The sequence below is a fragment of the Panicum hallii genome, chromosome 4 (assembly GCF_002211085.1).
Source record: "Panicum hallii strain FIL2 chromosome 4, PHallii_v3.1, whole genome shotgun sequence".
Taxonomy (NCBI): Eukaryota; Viridiplantae; Streptophyta; class Magnoliopsida; order Poales; family Poaceae; genus Panicum; species Panicum hallii.
The window spans coordinates 46,037,902-46,063,599 of record NC_038045.1 but is presented as its reverse complement, the minus strand read 5'-3'; the positions used below and the strand labels follow the sequence as shown (position 1 = coordinate 46,063,599).

Here is a 25,698-nt window from a genome sequence, read left to right as displayed (position 1 = left end):
TTTTGGTGCGGCGAAGCGGCAGTGTTTTTTCCCTTGATTGCAGAATATAAAGCCTAATTACAAAGCTAAACACGGCACGTTCGTGCAAACGACGCGCCATCCCACATCGCTGGGACATGCCACGGATAAAGCGAGCACGGCGAGCACGGCGAGCGGCTGCATGCACCCTAGCTAATCTTAGCTAAGCTGAAAGATAGGAACGCGTAACTGTACACTAGTCGGTAACAGACTTATCCAACAAGGCACGCACCAAACAAGCCCCGAGGTCCACCGAAGAACAGTTACGGGCACGGGCAGAGATCGAGCATGCACGCGTCACGCGGCCGCGGCGCGAGACCTGGCCTTCCTCTCGAGGAGCCGCGCGAGGAGGAGCTCGTGCGGGACGGTGGTACCGAACCCGGCGGCGAGCTCGTCGAACGCGGCCACGCTGGCGTGCACGCGCGGCGTCGCGCCGGGCTCCACGATATCGACCCCGGAGACGGCGGACAGCACCCGGGTCCCCGAGCTGCAGGAGCCCAGTATGACGTCGAGCAGCCCGGGGCTCCGCCCGTGCACGAACGGGCCCTCCTCGCGGCCGCACGGGAAGTCCTCCGCTATTCCGGCCTCCATCACGGCCATCCGCTCCTTCACCTCCCTCGCCAGCTCCTCCCGCTCCGCCCTCGCGTCCGCGAGCACCACCGCGCGCGACAGCGGCGACACCTCGTCGTGGAAGAACCGCGCCCAGAACCTGGCCGCGGCGCGCGCGCGCGGGGCACCCGGGAGCAGCGCCGGCGGGTACCCGCGGCCCTCGGGCCACGCCTCGTCGGCGTATTCGATGATGACGAGCGACTCCGCGAGCGGCCGGCCGTCGACGACGAGGACGGGCACCTTGCCGTGGACGGGGTTCAGGCGCAGCAGAGTCTCGCTCTTGTTGTCCAGGTCCTCCTCCACGTACTCGTACCGCACGCCCTTGAGCGCCAGCGCGTTCCGGGCCATGGCGGCGTGGGCGCTGCCCCAGGCGCCGTACAGCTTCACCTCCCTGGGCTCCATGGCCGCGGCCGCCATTAGTGCTGTGCTGTGAGCTGCTGTGTGATGGTATGGTATGTGACTGTGAGGCGTCTTCTGCTTAATTAGTCATCTATTAGTAGTAGCTAAGCTAGCTTCTTGCGCTTCAAGATGAAGGATATTGTTTTGTGATCTCGCGACATACGTGGCCGCGATTTGTCAAATTTTGCGGCTGGTCTTGTTCTTCGGCTGACAAGTGGACGATTAGTGGAAGAGGGATAGCGCTGACGACATATTAATTCAGAAGCAAATGGAACAGGTACATCTAAAACGGAGAGAGAGGCTAAAGTATTGATTTACTTCACCAGAGTGCTATGATGTCTGATAAGTTCGTGCCATCAACTTTCCACAGTCCCGAACTTTTTCTAATAAGAGGAAAGGTAAACGACCGATACCAAATAAAAAAGTAACAAATAAGAAGATGATGGATCATCTCACTTCTCGAACCAAACACTCCTTTAGTAGTAGGGGTGGAGCCAGAATTTAACTGTAGAAGGGGCCAAGGCGTTGAGTACGAAAGATCTCATAAGGATAATTTTAGAATATTAGAATTATGTATGATTCCAATATAGCATAGCCAACAAAACTACTCCACAAATAGGTCTACACACGTGTTTGGGATGGCTTCTTCTAGTTCAGCTCTTTTTCCGGAATGTTATAAGTTGAAAAATCATGAATTTTAAAAACATTTTGTGTGCCGGTGCTAATAGGATAGAATCACCTAAGGTTAACCTCTAATCTCCCTCAAAAACTCCTAGCAATGCAAATAACCTAGTTAAAATAAGGAGACTATTTGTTAGTGTGAAATAATCGGAGTTAATTGGAGTCTTATTTGAATTTGTTTTATTGGATTTATTTGTTCAAGTGAAATTAAGTGGAATTCAATTCGAAGTGTGCCCTTCCAATTTAAATTTAAATACTAACCAACCTTAACTCAGCCTGTTAACCACCTTGACCTAGCCTAGCTCATAGCCCTAACCTACCCTACCCAAAACCGGCCCTACCTCAGCCCAGCCCGTACCAACACCAGCTGGCCAACCCGTCCTGCTAAACCCACACACAACACCAGTCCAAGAGCCACACCACCACACCTCACCGCACGGCCCGCGAACCGGCCCAGCAGATGCAGCCCAACCCAGCGCCACCTCACCCCCGCACCCCCTCTCCCTCATGCGAGCCACTAACGAGTGGACCCCACACATTAGCTTTACCCCCAACCTCCCACCTGCTCCCGCACCAGCGCTGCTCCCTCGCCGCTCTCTACCTCGCCTCCGCCCCCGCCCGCGTCACGACAGGTTAGCAAAATGGCCGCGCCCACGCCCTACTAACCTTATCCATGACCGCCCCCGCACCTCGAAACCCTAGACCCTCGCGCGCAGTCACTGGATGGCCGCCACGTACACCCCGCGGGCCGCCGAGCCCCACCGGCCAATCCTCGGCGTCCGTGCCCCGATCGAGCCCGGCCGCCACCTATAAGACCCCTCAATCGACCGCACCTCAACCCTAGCAGCCTTCTATGATTTCCCCTCGCCCGCCGACACTATTAGAAAAGGGAGGAAGAAGAGGAGAAGTCAGGGATGAGGAGCACGAGGAGGACCGCTGCTGAGAGCACTCCGCCGCCGTCGCCATCGGAGCCTCTTCACGAGCCTGCACCCCGATCGTCTACGTTGCCATTGCAGCGCTACATGGCACTGCTCTGCCTCATTATAGTCAGGGCTCACCACCGCCCCGAGCTCCGTCTTCCCCGATCCCAACCGGTGAGTGTCGCCGCCCGCTCCCCGTCACTCTCTCTGCTGCCGGCGTGAGCTTCACGCTGCTGATGAGCCCTCTTCTAGCAAGCCTAGGACCACCCTATGCCATTGAAGCGTCCCCCCATCAGGGAAGACTTAAAAGTGTTACTTTATCAGTCCCAGGAGGCTGATAACACTTTTATTACATCAGATGGTACATCACCGTACAACTCTTCACGGTAATGGGCAGTGAAGCGCCACTATCGCGAGGATTACAACTAAAACCCACACTACTACGCTAGCCACGAAAAGAGGATCATCAGAGTCTTGCGCCATGCGGGATTCCAACGGTGGCCTCAACCACAGGCAAGACTGGGTGCAGGACGGAACCCTACTCGACGTCTTCGGGGATGTAGTCTGGATCTTCCACTGTAAAAGTAAGAATGGGGTGAGTACGAACGTACTCAGCAAGTCCAATCACACCCGCGGGGGGGGGGGGGGGGGGGCGGGGAGGGGGGTATAACAGAAATAAATGCACAAGTTATTCCAAGGATAAGGTTATGGTTTTATTTGTGGAAAAACTCGATTTTATGCAAAGGTTCGTTTAAAACATTCTCAAAATAAGTTGTTAAGCATCAAGGAGCACATGGTGTTGATCCACACAGGATCCAGGTTTTAAACTGCTACCGGACTCCCCGTCCGCCATAGCACACGGCACAACTGCCGGACACTTCCCAAACAACCCACACCAGTCCAACCATTCCCAGAGAGAAACACTAGTTATGTGACCACACCGTAACTTGCCCAATACCGTGGGCACGGCTATTCGAATACATTTTAACTCTGCAGAGGTGTGCAACTTTACCCACAGGTGGGGTACCACAGCACGAACACCTTAGTGCCGGTGCAGATCCCATCAAAGCCCTTACCCACCTTAGCTAGACCTGGCTAGCCACAGCGGGATCTATCAAGGGGTCATTCGACCTACCACCGAGGTTTAACCGGAGCATAAGTCACACAGAGCTTATCCCGTCTCCTTGATCACCCGTTGCTCCCAGCTCTCCTGATGGCTATCAGATTAACTAGTGGGGTTAGGCTAAGCCGTTGCCCATACAACGGTCAAGTGGTTTGCACGACAGGAAGCTAGATGAGACGACACATCAACTCGGTCCTTAGGGGTGACAAGATGGATATCTCCCTTCCTCGCTCAACCACACAGATACGAGCACACCAATGGCAATTCACATAGAAATGCCATCCATCCCGTCTAACTCGTCTTTCAAAACCACGTTTTATCCCTTCCCACACGTACACATTTCTTTATAAAACCAGGTGGTCAAGGTATGGTTATCACAAACAAGGGTGGCTATCCTACCATGTTTTCAGCAAGCAAAACCATGCAATTTTATAAAACAGGCCACTGGGTTGTGTTTATAAAAACTAGGACAAAAACATGCATCAAAGGGCGGGATTAAACTTGCCATCATCAAAGCCTTGCGGGAGGTCCTGATCGAAGCACCGTCCCTCGGGTTCGGGGTCGCAGAGCTGGTCCTCGCTCGCTTGGTCACAGTCGGGACCTTCCTCGTTTACTCCGGGTCCTACGGCGCAAACAAGCAAGCACACAATCAATCGGAAGAACTAAAAGCTTTTATCGTTGAGCTTGTATCGGAAATACTTTAGTTACGGAGATAGGGTTAATATTTTCGGGTGGTTTCGTAATGGCATGGTTGGAACTGTACTAGAAAGGGCGTGGTAAAGTTTCGGGTCGATCGGAGGTCGTTTGGCGCATAAAATGACGAGGTGAAGGGGGTTTCAGGGGTTAAACAGGGTTCAGGGACTCGTTCGTAAACAGTTGTGCTATAGAAAGGACTTGATTATAATTTCCCGAACTATTTTTGGGGTATGTTAGGAAGGTGTAGGGGTTTATTTGATATTAGGTTTACACGGCGGGGGTTATTTTTCTAATTAACTAAGAGCAGGGGTTCCTGCAGCTAAAAGTGGCACAAGGGAGGGGATTCTTTTGGGAAAAAGGGGAAGGCCAAGGGATTTTGCGTCAAAGGGCCACCTTCTTCCTCCTCCCCTCACGGAAAACAGAGGAGAGGGGAGGGGAGCTCCGGCGCCGGCCGTCCCCGGCGGCCCCGAGGGTGGGGGAAAAGGGAGGGGAGCGCGAGGGGAACCGGTTCCCGGCCTCACCTCGGGCCGGGGCGGAGCGAGGAGGCGCGCCCACGGTGGGCAGCGGGCGGCGGTGGAGCTGCGGGCGGCGGCGGCGCTGCGGGCTCGAGGGCAAGCTGGGGGTGGCGGTGGAGGCCGTGGGGAAAGGGAAGGCGGGGTGGGGGCCTATTTATAGGCGAATGAGGCGGTGGGGAGGCGGCCGCGACGGTGGCCGGTGCGGAGCGCCATTAATGGCGCTTCGGCCGCTTGCGGCCGTCGCGGAGCGGCGTGCGGGCGGCGGGGTCATCGAGGCGTCGTCAAGCACGTGGGGAAGGGGGCTGTGCAAGCACAGGTGATGGCGCGAGCGGCGAGGGAGGGTGCGGCAGTGGCGGCGGCACGGCCACGCGCGCGTGCGCGCACGTCACGGTGAGGCGCGGGCCAGGGGGCGGGACGGCGCACACCGCGGCGCGCGCACGTGGGAGCAGTGGCTGGGCCGGGCGCCAGCGGCAGACGGCGCGGCGTCGCGGCCCGGTCGTGCGCGGGTGGCACGGCGGGCGGTGCGGCGCGTGGTGCAGGCGCGGGGCGTGCGCGTGGGCGTGGCCGAGCGCGGGGGCGCGGTGCGTGCGAGGGGGGGGGGAAGGCGGCCGGTGCCTGTCGCGGCGAGGCGCGGCCAGGCGGCGTGCGTGCGGGAGCCAAGCAGAGGGGGGGTGGCGCGGGCTGAGCGGCGCTCAGGAGCAGAGGAGGGGAGAAGGGAAGGGAGGAGAAGAGAGGAGAAAAAGAGAGAGAGGAAAAAGGAAAGAAAGAAGGGAGAAGAAATGGGAGAGAGAAAAAGGGAAAGGAAAAAGGAGAGAGAAAGAGAGAAAAGAAAGGGAAGGGGGGGTCGCGTCGGCGCCGATCGCGGCGGCGACCGCGGTCGGTCGGCCACGCGCGTGCGTCACCCGCGCGCTGCGCGAGATGAAAAGAATCGCGCCGGCGCCGATCGCGGAAAAGCGGTCGCGCGTGGTCGTCGGCCGCCGAGCGGTGCGGGATGGGACAGCGGTCAGCTTCGGTGTCGGTCAGAAAGGGTTAGGGTTAGGGTTTCGACGTCGAACGGCTTTTAAACAAAGCACTCTAGTGCGTGACTTAATTTGGTGGATTTTCAGGGCGTCACAGCCATGTTCTTGTGCAGGGACCTCCACCAGCACCGCCTAGACCTCGCCGGTGCCATGCCGCAGCCCTGGAACTCCAGACCGCCACGAGCGCATGCGCACGCGCTAAACCTAGGCCGAAAGGCCTTGCCTTTTTTCCCCTGGTCGAGCCAAGCCTGCCGCACCATGGCCTCGCCGTGCGCGATCACCACCTACCCGGGTGTCGCGACGTCGTACGCAACGCGCCCAAGCCTTTGCGGCCTTCCGTCGAACACTTGTAGTGCGCCCTCAGCCGAGCACCCCCCTCCTAACCAACACACGCATGCACACGCATTCATCACACTGGATCCGGCGATGCCACACCAGATCCGGTGCAATGGCTGACCTGTAGGCCCTGCTTGCTAGGGGGCAGCGGGAGGCGCTGACCTGTGGGCCAGCCATGACAGAGAGAGAAGGGAGGTAGAGGGAGAGCCAAAAATGAGACGAGCCAAGGAGCCGGCCTGTAGAGCCGAAGCCGAAGCCAGCCTGCCAAGCTAGCCCCTGAGCCGAGCCGAGTCAGGTTAGGCCGGCTGAGCCGATCCAACACGAACCGAGCCAAAAACCGAGCCGTGATCCTTTCTCTTTTCTTTTCTGTTACCCGGCCTGACCGAGGGCCCCACCTATCAGCCTCAGGGTGAGGCTGACCAGTGGGTCCCACTGACACGCGGACCCGCTGACTCCGTTGACCATTGACCGGTCAGTGTTGACCGGTCAACGCTGACGTCAGCAGGGTCCACTGCTGACGTCAGCTAGGACCGACCCTAGTGATGTTATGCTAACATTAGCATGCCACGTGGCACGCCCTGGTGCCGCCATGTGTCACTACGGAGTGTTTTTCTTTTCCAAAATACTTTTATTAATTTCAAAAATAGGTTTTTCCTTAGAAAATTCATAATAAATCAACCGGATCTCCAAAAATTATGAAACTATTTTCATAATTCTTCTAGAATCATGAACTATCCGTTAGAGTAGGTCTTGTTGTGATTTGGATCTTATTTGGAAACTTTTGTGCACTTTTGCACTTATATCATTGCCCTTACTTGTATTTACGAATAGGATCCGACTACGAGGAGCGGACCGACGGCCAGGACCGCCCGGAGGCCCTGGAGGGCTATGAAGTGCTGCCAGGTTCACGCCCATCTCTGATTTAAATACGTATTAGGCATTGCTCTCTAGATATGCTATTGCTCCCTGATGTGTGGCGATGAAATGAACTTGCATAGCCTATTTATTTTCCTGAATTCCTTGCTATCCCATACATTTGATATATTTATGAAATGCCTTGATATGCTTTGCATGTGTATGTGTGAGAATGGATGAATAGTCTTGGCATGAGTGGAGTTACACCTCTGAGGAGTTGGTGCATAGGGCTTTTTAGCCGGGAGCGAGCGAACTTAACTCGATCTTTTATCGAGGGTTTAGGGTGTGTATCTTGGCACACCCTACGGAGTACCTGTGGTGGGTACAACCTTGTGGTTACTTGGTTGAGTAGTTGGGGGCACCTGTAATGGATGCAGTTGCGGACCATTACGATGGAGATGCATGTGACGAAGATGCTCACTTCGAAAATTGAGGACCAGTTGAGGGTAACTATGCTTTGTGGGACTATATTAAGCTTGCACACCACTTACCTATTATGAGGTTGGGCCCGGTTCGGGGCTAGCAAGTACGGTACCAAGCCGGTAGGAGGATTGGGTATCGGTGCAGGGGGAGGAGGTACTGACCTTATGTCTCCCGAGACGCAAGGGAGGCTTCACAGTCCCGGGGCTACCTCTTGTGGTAGGATGCGCCCAAGATCCGGGAAAGTCGGATGGTACCGAGGCTACTATGTTTTGTTTCAGTAGACCGGTGTCTCATCGTCCAGTTGGCTGATCCCCGACTGGCTTCAATTCGAGTGGGTGTAGGTGTACAACCCCTGCAGGATGAAAACTATACGTATAGCCGCATCCTCGGTCATGGACAACCCTACTCTTCTATTGCTCTTATTAGGTAGTATTACTCATATTTTCTACCTCCCTCTAGTGATGACTTCCTGCCTGGGGCAGTTGAGATGCGAGGAGCGGGAGTCCTCGCACCGACTTGGTGGTTTTGGAAGGTATGTGTTGGACCGGGAGTCCGGGATGCCGGAATGGCCCGAGTTCGGAGTTTGGAAGATGACATGCTTGTTCTTATGCATGCATAGGAAACCCCAGCTTATATCCGTGAACTTTTGTTATACCTTAGTATAGTTCACTTTAAAGCTTGCATACGGATAGTGATGTGGACCTATCCCATTCCTTGGGGATAGCCTGGTTCGATGAAGGATCGGATCTGGAGTTCGACCCCAACGATGACAGTTGGTACGATTGAAGCCCGTGTTATGATCGAGTTTGCCTATGGAGGAAATTCCAGAAGATGAAGGATGGGCCAGAAGCCTAGCTACCGTTTTCCGTTTTTTGTGTGTTCGCTTTAGCCCAAGGGGCTTGTAATGGACCTCGTATTGCAAATCCTATGGATTTATGTAATAATTAAACCCTTATTTGACCTTATGCAAAGTATGTCTATGATATTATGCCTCAAATTAGTTCTGTATGTGATAGCGCTCGATCCAGGGACTATCATAATGATACAGGTGGTCGGATTCTCGATTTGGAATCCAGTTCGTTTCATTTATTGGGTAGAAAAAGGAACGGCTTCATGCTTTAGTAGCTCTACGGTGTGCATTGGAAGGTGGAGATAGAGCTGGGAAAAACAATGCCAAATGGGTCCTATCATAGACAATGTCAAAAAAAAAAAAATTAAGAGGAAGGGACAACTAGATCTTTTAAAGTATACTCATAGCACCTAATGTTCTTATATTTGATAATAGATTATTGTTCTTGGAATGGCGGTGATGTTGTTTATAACAATTGTATCTGGTAATATATTTAGAGATGAATATATGAAGATGATGCCTACTACTGCGGCGAAGAAGGTCGATTGAACAATTAGGAGATTAGGGATTGAAAATAAAACACCTAATTTGATCCTTAAGGCTCCGAGATTCAGTTGCCTTTCAGCTAGCTTGCAGCAGGCTCATAGTTAATTTTTATCACTTGTGTACTTAGGCTTTGATGAGGACATCACCACGCCGGACATGCACGAGCTGGCCTCATCATCAAGCTACAAGTCGTCGCCAACTTGGACTGCGAGTTCGGTTCGGATTCAGCTGACCACGCTGCACCAAAATGGCGATATCTCCCTCATACGTCGTCCAAATAAGGTGTTCTTAGATGCCTTGGAAAGCTGATGATGAGACGCTTCTTTTGGTTCTGGTCCTAGCTGCAGAAACCTCGTGGATCATTCTGTGTGACCAGGATAAATGCATCACCAGTTTTGGCCTTTTCAGGCCTTGTATCGTGTCGGGTCTTAAGCCCAAGTTTTGGGCGCCCCCTGGTCGCCCCAACCCTAGGATGACCCTGTTTGCATAAGAACTCAGTAGCCGCTGCCGTTTAGGGTTGGGTTTTGTTTAGTTCTAGTTTTCTATCAAGAAACTAAGATTGATCATTGTAACTATGGCGACAAGTCCTTTTATTGTGATCCAGGGCCCCTGTTCTTGTTCTCCTCGACTATGGCGATTAGTCCTTTCGAACCGAGTGCTTGAACCCCTCATGTGATTTTCTCCAACTATATTTGCAATTGTCAGATTGCGTGTTTATACCTTCTTGCTTGTGTCCTTCGATTCGCTTGCAGGAAAAACCTTCTCGGCGAGATCAATCAAGTTGTGCTTGGTTGATAACCAATGGAGCAGTGGTGTAGCGGTTGCAGAGTTCGAATCTTGCTGATTTGAAGCCGGATCATCAATGTCGAGTCCTCCACCAATCAAACTTGTCCTACCTCTCGAAAGATCGGGCCTTGTCCTCATCAGGCTTTGCGGCTCATACACTGAAAGTGCTTTTGGCCCTCTAAGTAGGGTTTAGTGTTGATGACATGCATAATTAAGGAGCTCATGTTTATCGAGCTATGGGTAGGTTAAAGTTCAATGATATGAAATATTTGCGTGAGAAGATGCCAATCTACTTGATAGATGGTGATGGAGCTCAAAAGAAGATCTTTATTTATTTTTCTATTTTGAATTTGAGTAGGGTTTAGTGTTGATGACATGCATAATTAAGGAGCTCATGTTAAGAGGGATGCAGATGGATAGCTTGAAGATGTCAAAGTGCTTAATTGAGATGCAAACTATCTAAGGGAGACATAAAATCACACACCGGTGCACTTAGTTTTCTCACTAACTCGGTGTGCGTCTGAAGTTCCGACTCGTGCCAGAAGTTGCTTGATAGTTCCGGTAAGGTGTCTTCAGCTGGCTATTTTTAATAAGTTCAGAAGTTTCGACCCGGGTTGGAAGTTCCGACAATCACTTAACCAACAGACTAACAACTAGTTTTTGGCGTCGGATATTTATACCCCTCCACCCCCTCCTCACTTGATGTTGTTCTTCCCCGAGAAAAACACCTCCACAAGCTTCTACTCCACTTCCCAATCCTTCCTTTGAGCAAATCCTTGAGTTGATTTGAGCTAGGGCTTGGGTGAGAGCAAGATTGAGGTGTGAGACTTGAACATTTGAGTGAGAAGGCAGCCAAGTTCATCTCAAGAGTACTTAAAGTATCTTCATCAATCGATTCACCTTTGTTACTCTTGAAGCTTGCTTCTAGATGGTTCGGCGTTGCCCGGTTGAGCATCCTCTCGTTTGTGTGTGCACCCTGGGATGATTGTATTGCCCATCCTTTGTGGATTTCATAGCAAGTGACTCAATGCTCTTTGTGCTCGATTGAGTGAGGTAAAGGGTTAGTGGAAGATCCGATTCTTTGTGGTAGTGAACTTCGATGAATAAATCTCTTGTGTCTTGTGCTTATTGCATTTATTTGGTTCTTGTTGACCTAGAGTTTGTTTTATGCTGATCTATGTACTCGAGTTGTGGTGCTTGCAACAATCACCTGCAGAAGGCTCCTAGCATCACTACGTGACTTTGATTCAGCTTGGTTCTGCAATTTCGAGTTAATTTTCAATTTTGCAAAAAGAACTTCATTTCTTCAGAAGTTCCGATCCGGTGTCGGAAGTTCTGGTCCATCAGAACTTTCTACATAGTGTCGGAAGTTTCGACAGATTTAATTATTGTGAAGAATTTTTCAGATTTTTTTAGATACGCCTATTCACCCCCCTCTCTAGGCATCACCAAGATCCTTTCAATTGGTATCATAGCCTAATCTCTTGATTAAGGCTTTATCGCTAAGGGATATCACAATGTCTCAAGACGGGGATGGCACCACTCCACCTGAAGATCGTTCCGCTCAAGCCAGTGGGCTTTGGACTTGAAGGAGGTTCCGAAAAACCCGTTGATCATACAAGCCGTCCACCCTCCATTCATGATAATGACTCAAGCTCAAGTGAAGAAAGTGATGGTGAGACCTCAGAAGCAAGAAGAAGGAGAAAAGAGAAGATGAAGGCCCAAATTGAGAAGAAGGCCAAGAAGTTGATGAGGAAAAGCATCAAGGGAAAAAAAGCGACAAGCATCCTTTCTTCGGGTTACATTAAGCACCTGATAACTATGCATCATCTCAATATCCTTCTTCTCAATTTCAATCGGTTCACTTGGGAAAACCTTCTTTCTTTGATGGGATGGATTATCCCAAGTGGTCTTGTGACATGAAAATACACCGCTACGGGCTTCACCCCTCTATTTGGGACGTTGTTGTTGCAGGTGTGACTCCTCCAACAAATGGTGTACCCACGGCCGAACAAGCTCAAGACTAATTCCGCAATGCGCAAGCCGTGAGGGTCATCACAAGCTCTCTTTGTGCCCAAAAATTCAACAAGATCCGCAATGTTGAAATAGCCAAGCAAATTTGGGACATGTTGAGAGATGCTCATGAAGGAACCGATGAAGTTAGAGAGGGCAAGATGGACTTGTTTCAAGGAGCATTAGAGCACTTTTTCATGCATGATGAAGGAACCGTGAGGCAAATGTATGATAGACTAATAATCCTTGTATCGGATATTAGATCTCTTGGAAGCACGGAATGGGATGATCACAAAATGACAAAGAAGTTGCTTAGAGCTTTCACACTAAGGAAACCTACTCGTGCAACAAAGATTAGAAGAGATCCAAAATTGAAGACCAAGACACTCAATCAACTTTTTGGTGAAATTCTCCATCAAGAGTTGGTTGAGAGAGATGTATCCAAGTCACTTAGCCACAAGATTAACAAGAATGTTGCACTTAATGCTAGCTCAAGTGATGAGGTTGAATCAAGTCTCAAGGCACTCAAGTCAAATAAGGAAGATTTAAGTGATGAAGGTTCCACCGATGAAGAAATGGTCTTGGTCTTAAGAAACTTTAAAAAGTTCATGAAGAAGAAGTATTATAAGAAAGATGGTGATGACAAGAAAAAGCCATCACAAAGAAGGTACTATGAGTGCAAATAAAGTGGCCATTACATTGCCGATTGCCCACAATTGAAGAACAAAGAAAAGGAAGAGAAGAGGTACAAGGAGAAGAGTAAGGACTACAAGAAGAAATATCAAGGTAATGCTCATGTTGGTCAAGAATAGAAGTCTAGAAATGAAGACTCCGATCATGAAGGTATGGCAATTCTAGCCATACCCAAGTCTTCAAGGAAGCTCTTCAACAACATTTTCGATGATGAAGATGACGCTCCTTTTTTTCTCATGGCAAGAGAGGCTAAGGTACAAGAATCATTAACTTCTTCTTCTCATCCTTCCTCCACATCTAATAATGCACAAAATGATTTGGAAGATGAGAAAGAACGACATAGAATTTACATGGTAAAAGAATTCGATAAGAAAGGTTTCAAAGAAATTAAAAATCTTATGAAGAAATTGGAGAAAAAGAAAGAGTGTCTCGATAGGCAAAAAGACTTGCTCATCCTTAAGAAGTAGAGAAACCTTGCCTTAGAGAAAGTTGTTGCCGAAGAAAAGGCAAAGGTTGAAAAGTTAGCTATTGATCTATGTCTAGCTAATGATTCAAGTGTGAGGATGTCAAAGGAGAAATCCTTGATAAATGAATCTCTAGCTTCTCTAAAGAACACTCATAGTGAACTTCAAGAAAGCCTCTCACACTTGACGATCAAATACAAAGACTTTGAAGTTAACTATAGTGCTCTTTGGAAAAGCACCAAAACCGATTCTAAAGTAACTCTTGACTCCAAAGCCTCCACATGTGAAGGTTGATTGAGATGATCTAAAATTGATGTACAAGCTTGTATCACTAACTTGGCTAAACAAGAGAAGTTAATCAAAGACAAGGATGCTCAACTTGAGAGGTTGAACATGCTAGTGAAGCATGGATATGAAGGTGATGTCAAGCCCAAGCCTAAGGTTAACTACATCAATTGAAGATATCCTAACAAAAAGGATGGCTTGGACATTATAAGGAAAAAAAGGTAAATGACAGGAAGGTGGTCAAAGGTAAGGAATGTGTCATGTTCACAAAAGGAGCAAATATTGAGGACTTGATTAACATTGCTCATGGTGTGGCCACCATAATTCCATCCTGTCAAGAAAAGTGTTAAGGCTCCCATCAAGGATAAGGTTGCGAAGCATGAGCCATCCACGAGCTACACTACCGATTACATGGTGACAATAGACCATAATGGTAAAATAGTGGTCAAGTATGTTGGAGCTTATACCAAGAAGGTCATTCTTAGAAGTGTGTGGGTTCCAAAAGTGTATCCATCTAACCCTCAAGGACCCAGATCTTTTTGGGTACCTAAATTCCAAGCTTAACTTGTTTTGTAGGCCTACTCCTTCGGTGACACCGTATGGTTGCTTGATAGTGGATGCTCAAATCATATGACCGGGGAGAGGTACTTGTTCACATCTCTAGAGCTTCATGGTGTACCTAAAGAAACTATTGTCTTTGGAGACAATAGCAAAGGGGATATGATTGGTTTGGCTAAAGTTGCTATCTCTCATGACACTTCAATTACAAATGTTTATTTGGTTGAATCTTTGGGGTACAATTTGTTATCGGTCTCACAACTTTGTGAGAAAGGCTTCAATTGTTTCTTTTCTAATGAGGGTTTGACCGTCTTTTAAAGGAGGATTCCTCTATAGCTTTTACGGGTTGTTTGAAGGGAAAACTCTACCTTGTTGATTTCTCAAAAGAGAAGGTTGAGCCCGAGACTTGGTTAGTGGCAAAATTCCACTTGGGTTGGTTTTGGCATCGCCGACTAGCCCATGTTGGGATGATGAACTTGGCCAAACATAAAAAAGGCAAGCACATCCTTGGACTAACCAATGTTATTTTTGAGAAAGATAGATTGTGTAGCGCATGCCAAGCCAGTAAACAAGTTCGTGTTCCACATCCAGCCAAGAACATCATGACGTCAACAAGACCTTTGAAGCTTCTACACATGGATTTGTTTGGACCCATTGCTTACATGAGCATTGGCGGTAATAAATATGGTCTTGTCGTTATCGATGATTTTTCTCATTTCACTTGGGTATTCTTTTTGTAAGATAAGAGTGAAGCTCAAGGAATAGTCAAGAAATTTATTAGAAAAGCTCAAAATGAAAATGAATTGAAGATCAAGAATGTAAGGAGTGACAAAGGCTCGGAATTCCAAAACACCAATGTTGAAGAATTTCTTGATGAAGAAGGAATCAAGCATGAATTCTCCGTACCATACACTACTCAACAAAATGGCATTGTGGAGAGAAAGAACAGGATGTTGATTGAAGCCCCAAGAACCATGCTTGATGAGTACAAGGCTCCAGATATCTTTTGAGCCGAAGCAATCAACACAGCTTGCCATGCAATCAACGGCCTCTACCTCCACAAATACTTGGGAAAGACACCCTCCGAGATAATCACCGGTAACAAACTCAAAGTGCACTACTTTAGGGTTTTTGGGAGTAAGTGTTTCATACTTAAACAAGAAAACCAAAAGCTCAAAGTTTGCACCAGAGGTTTATGAAGGCTTTCTACTTGGTTATGGCACTAACGAACACGCCTATTGTGTTTTCAACAAAACCACCGGTTGTGTTGAGGTCAAGATAGACTTAACTTTTGATGAATCCAACGGCTCTCAAGTAGAGCGTTGATAAAAACCTTTAGATGAGGAGGAACCCCCAAGTCTATCAATCATGAGGATGGGCTTGGGTGAAGTCCGGCCTCATGAATTTGAAACTCAAGCTCCGGCTGGAGAAAGAAACAATGACCCATCATCATCCACAAGAGTTGAACCACCAAGATTTCAATAACCTCAAGATCAAAGTCAAGTTCATGGTGACGATCAAGTTCATGGCATTGATCAAGGGGGAGAACAAGGTGGGGAAGCTCAAGGAGATGCTCCACAACTTGAGGATGATGATGATGGACCATTCAACCTCAATCACAAGTGCCTCATCCAAGAGTTCATCAAAGCATTCAACGCGATCACCCCGTTGACAATGTCCTTTGAAGTATTCAAAGAGGGGTAACTACTAGTTCACGTTTAGCAACTTTTTGTGGACATTACTCGTTTGTTTTCTCTTTGGAACCTCTCAAGGTAGATGAAGCACTTGATGATCTGGATTGGGTAATTGCCATGCGAGAGGAGTTGAACAACTTCTCAAGAAATAAAGTATGAGAGTTGGTTGAAAGACTCAAGCAAAATGTGATTTGCACCAAGTGGGTATTTTGAAACAAACAAGATGAGCATGGTGTCGTCACAAAGAAATAAGGTAAGGATAGTTACACAAGGGCCCTGTTTGGTTCCGAATAAAATCGGATTCTCGGTGGAAAAAAGCGATTTTTTCCACCGTTGCTTCTCTGGAAATCCCGAAATACACTAGGGGAGCGCTTTTTCTGGTCAGGATCCTTTCCCTCGATTCCCAGGAAAGCGAACGCATTTTCCTCCGCATACCCCTCCCTCACCTCCCCACCCCGTGCGCCTCAACCTCTCCCTCGGTCCTCCCGACCCCTCGCTCTCCTCCCACCTCTTGCGCTGACGCCGGCGGTCGTTCCTCCAGGCCGAGGCCCGGCCAGTGCCTCTCCCTACCGTCGGCCCCTCTGCACCGGCTGCCGCCCCCTCTGCGCTCCTCCCCATCTCCAGGCGCGTCGCCCCTCTTCCCCTAGCTCGACGCCCGGCCAGCGCCCCTCTCTGCACCGGCCGGCGCCCCTTCCCATCTCCAGGTGCGGCGCCTCTCTTCCCTTTGCTCGACGCCCGGCCAGCGGCCTTCTTTGCACCGGCCGCCGCCCCTCCCCATCACCCGCTACCCCTCCCCATCTCCAGGCGTGTCGCCCCTCTTCCCCTGGCTCGACGCCGGCCAGCGCCCTCTCTGCACCGGCCGCCGCCCCTCACCATCTCCAGGCGTGGCGCCTCTCTTCCCCTAGCTCGACACCAGGCCAGCGGCCTTCTCTGCACCGGCCGCCGCCCCTCCCCATCGCCTGGTCGTCGCCCCTCCTCCCTAGGGTCGCCGCCGAATAGGGGCACACCATTGAGACCTCGTCCCCAGTCGCGAGATTCGTCCTCAAAGGTGTTCCTCCTCAAATCCAGCCGGATTGAACTTGCTGCAGGTGCTTAAAGGTGATTTTTCTTCCTCCTCATATATGAGTGCACACATTTGATTTGATTTTGGTCTGTGAATGTACACCGTGTACACAATTTTCACCCCGGATGATAAGCAACCGTTCACAATAGGTGATAGCAATGTTTCAGAATCGCTGCTCATCATTAAGATTTGAATGCTCTGCATGTAGATCTTGGGGTCGATAATGTATACATGTCTGTCAAAAATTTAGTCCTACAATCAAGAAATTGTGATAATGTTAACCCTATATTTTGAGTAGATGGAGAAAGGAGCGAAGGTTGTGGCGAAATGGGATTCATTTGCTGCCAAAACTTTTAATGATATTTATGTGGAAGAAGTTCTCGCCTACAATAGGCCCCAACATTGTTTGAACAGCACTGGATATGCGAATCTTGTACGTAAGTTTTTTGAACGTACCAAGAGACCTTACAATGAAGGGCAAATGAAGAATAGGTGGGATGCACTTAAAAGAAGGTATACCCAATGGAACACATTGAACACGAGAGCTACCAGCTTGGGTAGGGATCCTATGACAGAGTGTATCGTGGCGGATGAAAAATGGTGGAAAGATCAAAATGAGTGAATATACATTGCAGATTTTCAGTTTTTGAAATAAAAAAAGTTACCTATTTGAATTTACAAGGTTATTACCTTTCCTTTTCAAGCTATGCCCGGTTGTATATGCTTTAGGGATGCACCACTTGAGCATGAGGAGCAAATGCAGATTATGTTTGAAGCTGTTAGTGTTACAAATGAAACATCGTTTGTTCCTTTGAATGGAGAAGGTGGTGGCCAAGAAGATGATGGTGGTCAGAATAACAGTGAGTTAGAGAGGGAAGGGCAGGTCCCTACTCCCCCAAATGTCACTCCAACTTTAGGCAAGAGGCCAGCTCCATTATCCCCCAAGGGAAAGAAGAAGAAGACCTTTAAGGATCTGTGTATGAAGCGTTTAGTGGATGTATATGAGAAGAAAGCTGAAAGTAGCAATAATTCAGCCACCTCAAATGTTGTTGACAGTGTTAGGGAGGAAATTGGTAATATGTTGGATCAAGTGATCAAGGATGGGGTTGAAGAAGGCAGTGATGAAAATTACTACGCCACACAACTTCTTATAAAGAAAGAGTACCGTGATGTGTTCATTACTTTAAAGACATCAAATGGGAGGTTAAATTGGCTAAGGAGGGCATGGGAAGATAGTAAGAAGCACCAGTGTGTTTGTTTGATACATTTGATTTCTATTTGCTGTTTGCTTGAGACATTTTATTCCTATTTGTTGTTTGCTTGAGACATAATAACTTGCCTGTGTTGTATGCTTGAGAGACAATAATTTCCCTTTGTATGGTTGACATAATAATATTATATGTTGTATGTGTGGTATATGATTCATGTATTTACTTTTTTTGTAATAGATGAGTGACTCAGATGATGATTTCCTGGTGGCGTATTTGGCTTTGGAGTGCATGGGTTCTAGATCAACTGGTAGGAAGGCACCAATTCTTGATAATATTCCTGTTATGACTGGGATCCAATGGGTTGAGCTAACTCTAGCGGATCCAGTTGAGTGCTATAATATGTTCAGAATGTCAAGGTCAGTTTTTCTACATCTCCATGACACATTGGTACAGAATTCTGGGTTGAAATCAAGTCAAAAAATGTGTACGAAGGAAGCATTAGCCATGTTTTTGTGGATGTGTGGTGGTCCTCAGTCATTTAGGCAAGTTAAGAATAGGTTCAAACACTCATTGGAAACAATTAGTAGAAAGGTTGACGAAGTTGTAGATGCTATTATGGGACTGGCTTTTCACAATATTAGGCTAAAGGATCCACAGTTTGGAACAATTCACCCTAAGTTGCAAGAAGCAAGGTTTTGGCCTCATTTAAAAGATTGTATTGGTGCCATCGATGGCATGCATATAGAAGTCACTATTCTGGCATCTGAACAGCCAAAATATATTGGTAGGCATGGATATACTTCACAAAATGTCATGGCTGTTTGTGACTTTGATATGAGATTTACATTTGTTGTCACTGGCTAGCCTGGGTCCGTACATGACACTCGAGTATTTTTGGATACTCTACTCACATACTAGAATAAATTCCCAAAGCCTCCCAATGGAAAGTACTATCTTGTAGACTCTGGATATCCTAATAGAAAAGGGTATCTTGCACCTTATAAGGGACAAAGGTATCATATTTCGGAATGGCAACATCACCAACCAGTAGGAAAAAAAGAAATGTTCAATCAAGCACATTCATCACTTAGAAATGTGATTGAATGTTCATTTGGAGTGTTGAAGATGAAGTGGCGTATCTTGTTGCACTTGCCTAGCTATCCTATTACCAAACAAGCAAAAATTATAGTTGCATGCATGGCTCTTCACAATTTTGTTAGAGAATACCAATGAAGATCCATATTTCAACTCCGATGTGCAAGATGATGCTACCGGTGGCAGCGAACCTACCATGATCGATGCTTGTGCTGCAGGAGATGACATTGATATGGGTGCCTTTCGTTTGCTGCCTCTATGATATCTTGATAATCATTGTAAAATTGTATTACTTATTAATCTATGTTCATCATGACTATTATTTATTAGTTTATTTTATCATTATTGTGTGTTTTATGACTAATAATATACTTAGAATTGGAAATGGTAGAGAAATCCGATCAAATTGAGCTATTACAGGACTCAAGGGCATATAGGTCATTTTACAGTCAGAACAGACAATCCAGTAGAAATAATCAGGATTGCCAAACACCCCAGATTCTTCAGACAGCAGATTCTCCAGACAGCGGATTATCAGAAAATCTTGATTCTCAGATAAGCGATTCTCAGGTAAGCAAAACCAAACAGGGCCAAGGTTTCTGTAACATTCCATGTTAAAATTTATAGGAATTGTTTAACAAAAATTGTGGATTTCAAAAATTTTTGTGAATGGATTTGGTTTAAATGGTTATTGCATATTATCTGCTTTGGATTTCGAATTTGTTGGATTTGATTGTGTGAGATTTGAATTTGAAAAGGACATTCAAATTCAAATCTAAAAGCTAAACCCTAACACCCCTAGTGGGCCACAAGCCCACCAGCCAAACAACCCGAGCCCAGCTGCCCTTCTTTCCTCTTCCTCCTTTCCCCCGCGCGTGACCCGGCCCAGTGCCTGGCCCAGCCCACAGCCGCGAACCTTCCCGACGCCACGTCTCCCTCCGCCCGGGGCAGCTGACGGGCGGGACCCACCCGTCAGCTTTCCCCTTCCTCCCGACCGGCCCGCGTCCCCGGCTCTCTCCCGCTCGCGCACCTCCGCCGCGTCGCCGCTCCGCGACAGGACCCGTAACCGCTCGCCTCCCTTTTCCTCTTTTCTCCCCCGGCCGCGGCCCCGCTCCTCGCGTCACCTGCCAATCGCGCGCCCCTGTCCCCGCTCCGCGACAGCCGCCGCAACCGCCCGCGCGCGCCCCTCTTTCCCCCGCGCCGCAGCCACCGCGATGACGCCACGCGTCCCGGCCCGGCCGCCGAGGACCCTCGGCCGCAGCCGCTTCCGAACCCTAGCGCCCCCTATAAACCCTCGGCCGCAGCCGCTCCCAAACCCTAACCACCCGAGCCCCGTTCCCTTACGCCGCCGCCGCACCCGAGAGTGAGAGAGAGAAGAAGGAGGAGGAGGAGGAGCGCCCGAGGAGGAGGACACCGCCGCCACGCCGGAGCGTCTTCACCACGCCTGCGCCCGTACGGCTACGTCGACGTCCCCGCGTGTCACACCCGATTTATAAGAACATAAATCGAGCAATCATATATGCGCCAGGATCAAGTCACGCATATATACAACAGATTATCAAGATATCACAACACATGTCACGTATAACATTAATGTAAATCGTAAATAAATCATGAATAAATTATTTTATTACAACCGAATCAAGAATCGGTTCAAGAGTTGCGGAAGCGGAAAAGAGATACATGAAGAGCTGGGCGCCACAGGGACGTCGACTGGGAGACAAACGCCTAGAAGTCGTCGAAGCCGCTGACGTAGTCCTCCACGTTGCTGGGCACTGAGCAGCAGTCGAAGATATCCAACAAGAACAGCAGAGTAGAGAGGCAAGTGTGAGTACAAAACTAGTACTCAACAAGTATAACACGAGCATGAGGCTCTAAGGTTAGCTGACTCGACTGCATTAGCTTTTAATCTTGGCAAGTTTTATTAAAGCTAATTACTATAAGTGGATGAGTTACCATGACCCAAATTGCATAAGAATTACTCAATATTAATTAAGAACTACTGAGAACCATCCAAACCAAAACCACCCGGGGAATCGCCCTCGTCAAAGGTCGATAACCCCACTAATCAGACGGAGGATCTGGGCCGCTCATGACTGTGAGCACAGCTGATATATCAGTTTTACACTCTCGAGAGGTTGCACAACTTTACCCACAAGTCGTGAGCTACGCTAGTGGTTCATCACACTTCCTTAGGTGAGATGGCTAGCAAGCACACTACGAGACCGTTACAAAGGATCACGTTGGTAAGGTGTAACCGCTAAGGATTCTGAATCAGCGACGATGGGGCCCACCTCCGGGGGTACAAGACACACAGCACAGACCAAGCCGGAGGAGCAGGGACCATAGAAGCTTACCACCCCTCTTGCCCACGCAGGTAAGTTACTCCCGAACCAAAATGACCTAATTAGTAAGTCAAGACCGTCCCATACCAGTCTTGTGGTTGCGCGGTTGTCCCAGGTTGTCGCTCTATGAACCGGTCCTTATGGAGAGTGGCCAACCAAGCACTAAGCACCGTGCTGGCCCCCTAAACCTTGTTTCTAACAAAAACATCTTTTAAGGATGCACAAACCACTCAAGCACACAGCACAGAGGGTCGGCTCCAGAATTAAGTTGCATAAGACCATTAATCAAATTAATTAAGAAGGACCAAGATTTGTTATAGCGCAGCAACCTAGCACAACTAACCAAAAATGCAACCCATAGGATATATATAAGGATATAAAAGTGGCTAGGAAGTCCTTATAGGTATACAGAATTAAAATGCAGTATGAAATTGTATTTAAAAGTGATAGGGGGTTCATGTTATACTTGCCTTCCTCGTACTCTCCCGGCTGCTGCTCGAACTGCTCGGAAGACGGCTGCTCCTGGTACTGCTCCAAAGGCTCCGCGTCTACTCACGATCATCAAACATAGCCCACACATACACACATGCATAACAAGAACAAACTATAAGAAAACAGTACACCAAAACAACAGAACAGCACATGAAACTAGCCTAGAACTAATCTACGCGTTACAACGATCGCGTGCATATAAAGAACACCTAAAACGGAGCTAAAACGTGAAAACTGCGCTTAAAACAGGATCCAGGGACCTAATTGTAAGAAAAACTGAGCAACCAGGGGCTTCTGGACAAAACCCGGGGACTAGAACGTAATTAAAGCTTAGACACAGGGGCTAGCTGGTTAGAAACCTCAGGCTGGACGGCGGGTTAGATTTCCAGAGAGGCTAGGGGTCTAAACGCATGAAACAGGACTTATCCGTAATTTCTTTTGAACTACACGCGGACCGCGGGTTGATTCCCCAAAAAGGCGAGGGCTCTTTAGCAAAAAGACATGACCGAAGCGGTAAGATCTGTTCTGGGCCCTTAGATCCAGATCGGGCGGCTGAGATTAGATTCTTAAAGCGAAGGGGTACGCGCGACTCTCGACCCTTAGATCGGGATCTGGCGGCCGAGATTTAAACTAGTCCACGAATCGGTATCCCTTAACCTGGATCCTCGGATCTAAATCGGGCGGCTCGGAGTGAACGGGTACGCACGGTCTAATCCTGTCCACCCGTTCCTGATCCCACGGCCAGAGATGAACAGAAGCAGAAGACGGCGGAGGGGGGGTCGCCGGGGTTCCTTCCCGCGGCGGCGCTTCGCCGGAAGCGACCAAAATCGGCCGTCCGACCTCGATTCTGGATGGGGCTTGGCCGGGGAGAGGGAGTGGGCGACGGTGAACCCGTCTGGGCGGTTAGCGCGACGGATTGGGGTCGGACCGAGGCTCCCCACGGTGGAGTGCGGCACGGGACATGGCGGCGTGGAGAGCATGCTCGTGCAGAGGGAGAGAGAAAGGGAGGAGAGGCGTGGCGTGATCCTTACCACCCCGGAGTGCTGCGACGGCGATTAGGGGCTGAGGACTGGCGGCGCCAGGGCGAAATCGTGGCGGCGCAGGGGCGGCGCTGTCCTCGGGTCGAGCTGCGGCACAGCAGCGCTAGGGCACAGGGGGAGCTGGGGGAAGGCAGAGGCGGCTGATGGGGAGCACGAGAGGACGGCTGGGGCCAAGAAAAGAGAGGGGTGGCGGCCTCGGCGTGCGGGCCGCACGCAACGGAACTCCGCCCTTCCCGGGTTGTTGCGGCCCGATCTAATCCAGGGCGGCCGGCTTCTAGAAGCAAGGGGAAACTCGGGTGCTGGCCAGGGCGCGGGCTCGGGTGCAGCTCGGGGGCAAAGGGCCCAGGAGCGCGGCGGCGGGTCCACGGTCAGCGGCCGAAGGGCCGGCCGGCGGGGGAAAAGCAGAGGAGGGGGGGGATCGGGCGCTGGGTAGAAGGAGCGTCTGACCGGTGGGGCCGGCCTGGCAGAGAGAGAAGAGGAGGGAAGGGGCGCTCGGGCTGGCGCTGAGGAAAGAAAACAGGCCGGCTGCCGGGCCGTGCGGGGAGAGGAGGAGAGAAAAGAGGGGGCCCGCGGTTGAGGGAGAGAAGGGAGAGGGTTTTGGGCTGGGCTGAGAGAGAGGGAGTTGGGCTGGTCTTCTCCTTTCCTTTTTCTTTCCTTTTTCTTTACTCTAATCATTCAAACAAAGCCATTTGAATTCAAATAAGTTTGAATTCAAACCCAACACAATTAAAACAATGCACCAGCATGAATGCACAATCAAGTTAATCTTATGATTAATTTTATTTTCCTGCGTTATAAAATTACTTTAAATGCGACAAAAATTAAAGAAAAGCATGGAAAATTTATTTAAGCCCAAATAAATTCATTAAAATTAGGGAAAATTTACCTTAGGGTGTTACACCGCGCATCCTGCACCGCACCGACCCGCCGGCATCGACCCGCCACCGCACCAGCCTCGTCCCCCCTTCAGCCCCTCCGGTGAGGATCGCAACCGCCGTCCCTCTCTTTCCCCTCTGCTGCCGGCGTGAGCCTAGCGCCGCCGATGAACCCACCGTAGCCAGCTGTAGGGCCACCTCTCCCTCCGGCCGCTGTGCCGTCCTTTCTTGCAGGAGCCCGACGCGCCGCGATTCTTTCCCACCGCCGCCGTCGCCCCCTCGCCGCCGCGTCGTGCCGCGGGCCCGGGTCGCCGGTGCTCCGCGCACGGCACGGCCACGCCGCGGCCCTGGGATGCCAGGCCCCGCGCATGTGCGTGCGCACCCGAGCCGTGCTGCCGCCCTTCTGCCTGGCCCTCGCCGTGCCTTCGTCCAGCCTCGCCGTGCACGCCCACCCCGCGACACGACCGCGACGTCGCGTTCGCGTCGCGGCCAGGTCACTGGGGCATTCCCCCGAGCACCCTCTGGGAGCTCGCACCGCACGCGCCCTCGGGCGCCACACACACGCACACACGCACCTGCACCGCTGCACCGGATCCGGGCCGCCACACCGGATCCCGCAGACGCTGACGCCTGGGCCCGTCCTGTCAGAGAAGAGAAGGGAGTGACGCCGCCGGCCCGCGAGGAGGAGAAGGCGAAGAGCCAGCCCAGTCAGAGGAGAAGGAGAAGGAGAGAGAGGGCCCAGCCCAGGAAGGAGAAGGAGCCGGCCCGCGGAAGGATACTCAAGCCGAGCCATTCTTTCACGCGTAGCTAGGCCGCTGCCCGAGCTACCCCCGCGAGCCTAGCCGAGCTTAGCCGGGCCTCGAGCCGGCCCAACTTCCTTTGAGCCCAATAGAAAACCGAACCCTTTTTCCTTTTTACCTTACCCGGCCTGACCCGTGGGGCCCGTCTGTCAGCCTCGGGGTGAGGCTGACCAGTGGGCCCCTTGACCGCTTGTCAGACCCGGGGCCACGGGGCTGTGTACATCAAGGAGTCCGTATTGGGCTAGGGGATAGGACGTGACCTATACCTTATTTATGTTGTATTCTACCCGCATGCGGAGTAGAACTAGTCGATACAGAAGGAAACTACTCGAGTTGTACTTGAGTACGATTCCTGAGCTAGTATCAAGCTAGGATTCATGTAATCCTGTCCCCCCGGATATATAAGGGTGGGCAGGGACCCCCCTCAAAACATAAGATCACCAGATCAACATCAAGGCAATACAAACCATCATACAGGACGTAGGGCATTACGCATATTGCGGCCCGAACCTGTCTAAATCTTGTGTTGTCTGCACCTTCGAGTTCCTGATCTCGGCGCATCCCAACCTAAAACCTACCACCTCGGGTATACCCCTTGGTGGGCAGCCGGATAAAACCCAACAGCTGGCGCGCCAGGTAGGGGGGCGCATCAGAGATCCGCTGGAGAACTCGATGGCGATTTTTAAGTTCCCCAGTCCTGTGTTCCTTGAGGGCACAACCTTCGTTTTTGGCTCGTGGGTCTGCGTCGCTAACGGCGCAGGCGGTTTTTCGTCGGCACGCCGTCGACGACACCTTCAAGCTAAAAACACTTGCCGCAAGGCTCGACGACTTTCTCGATAATCTCGACGAGTTGCCGTTTTCCGACTCTGCCAGGGAAACCGAGGCAACGTCTGTCTCTACTGTTCCTTTTTCCACGTTGGAAAAGGACTTGGACTCTTTGCTCCAGGCTGGAGGCTCCGAGGCCACCGCATGTCGGGAGGCTGAGGATTACCAGGCTGCTTGCGGGCTGATGATCACCACCACCTCCGAAGGACGAATTGTTCATTGGAGGGGGATGAACTTGTCCGACCCACTCGGACATGAGGACCGATTGGTAGCCCATCTGGAGCCTTTGCCTTTTCAAGAGGGCAGGGCGTTGGCTGCCATATCCGAGGGCTCGACTGAGCTAGTCGAAGCTCCTTCCGAAGAACTCGCAACTCGTCAAGTCCTGATGGCGGAAGAAGGGGACGACGAC

The 25,698-nt window shown here is 50.2% G+C and overlaps 1 protein-coding gene across 1 annotated transcript; it reads right to left on the bottom strand.

Moving 5' to 3' along the window:
• LOC112890118 (glutathione S-transferase U10-like) lies at positions 1-1,107 on the bottom strand (the record flags this gene model as incomplete). Its single annotated transcript, XM_025956976.1, has 1 exon — positions 1-1,107. A coding segment is annotated over one exon (792 nt), but the record flags the coding sequence as incomplete, so codon positions are not given.
• Positions 1,108-25,698: the final 24,591 nt, after the last annotated feature.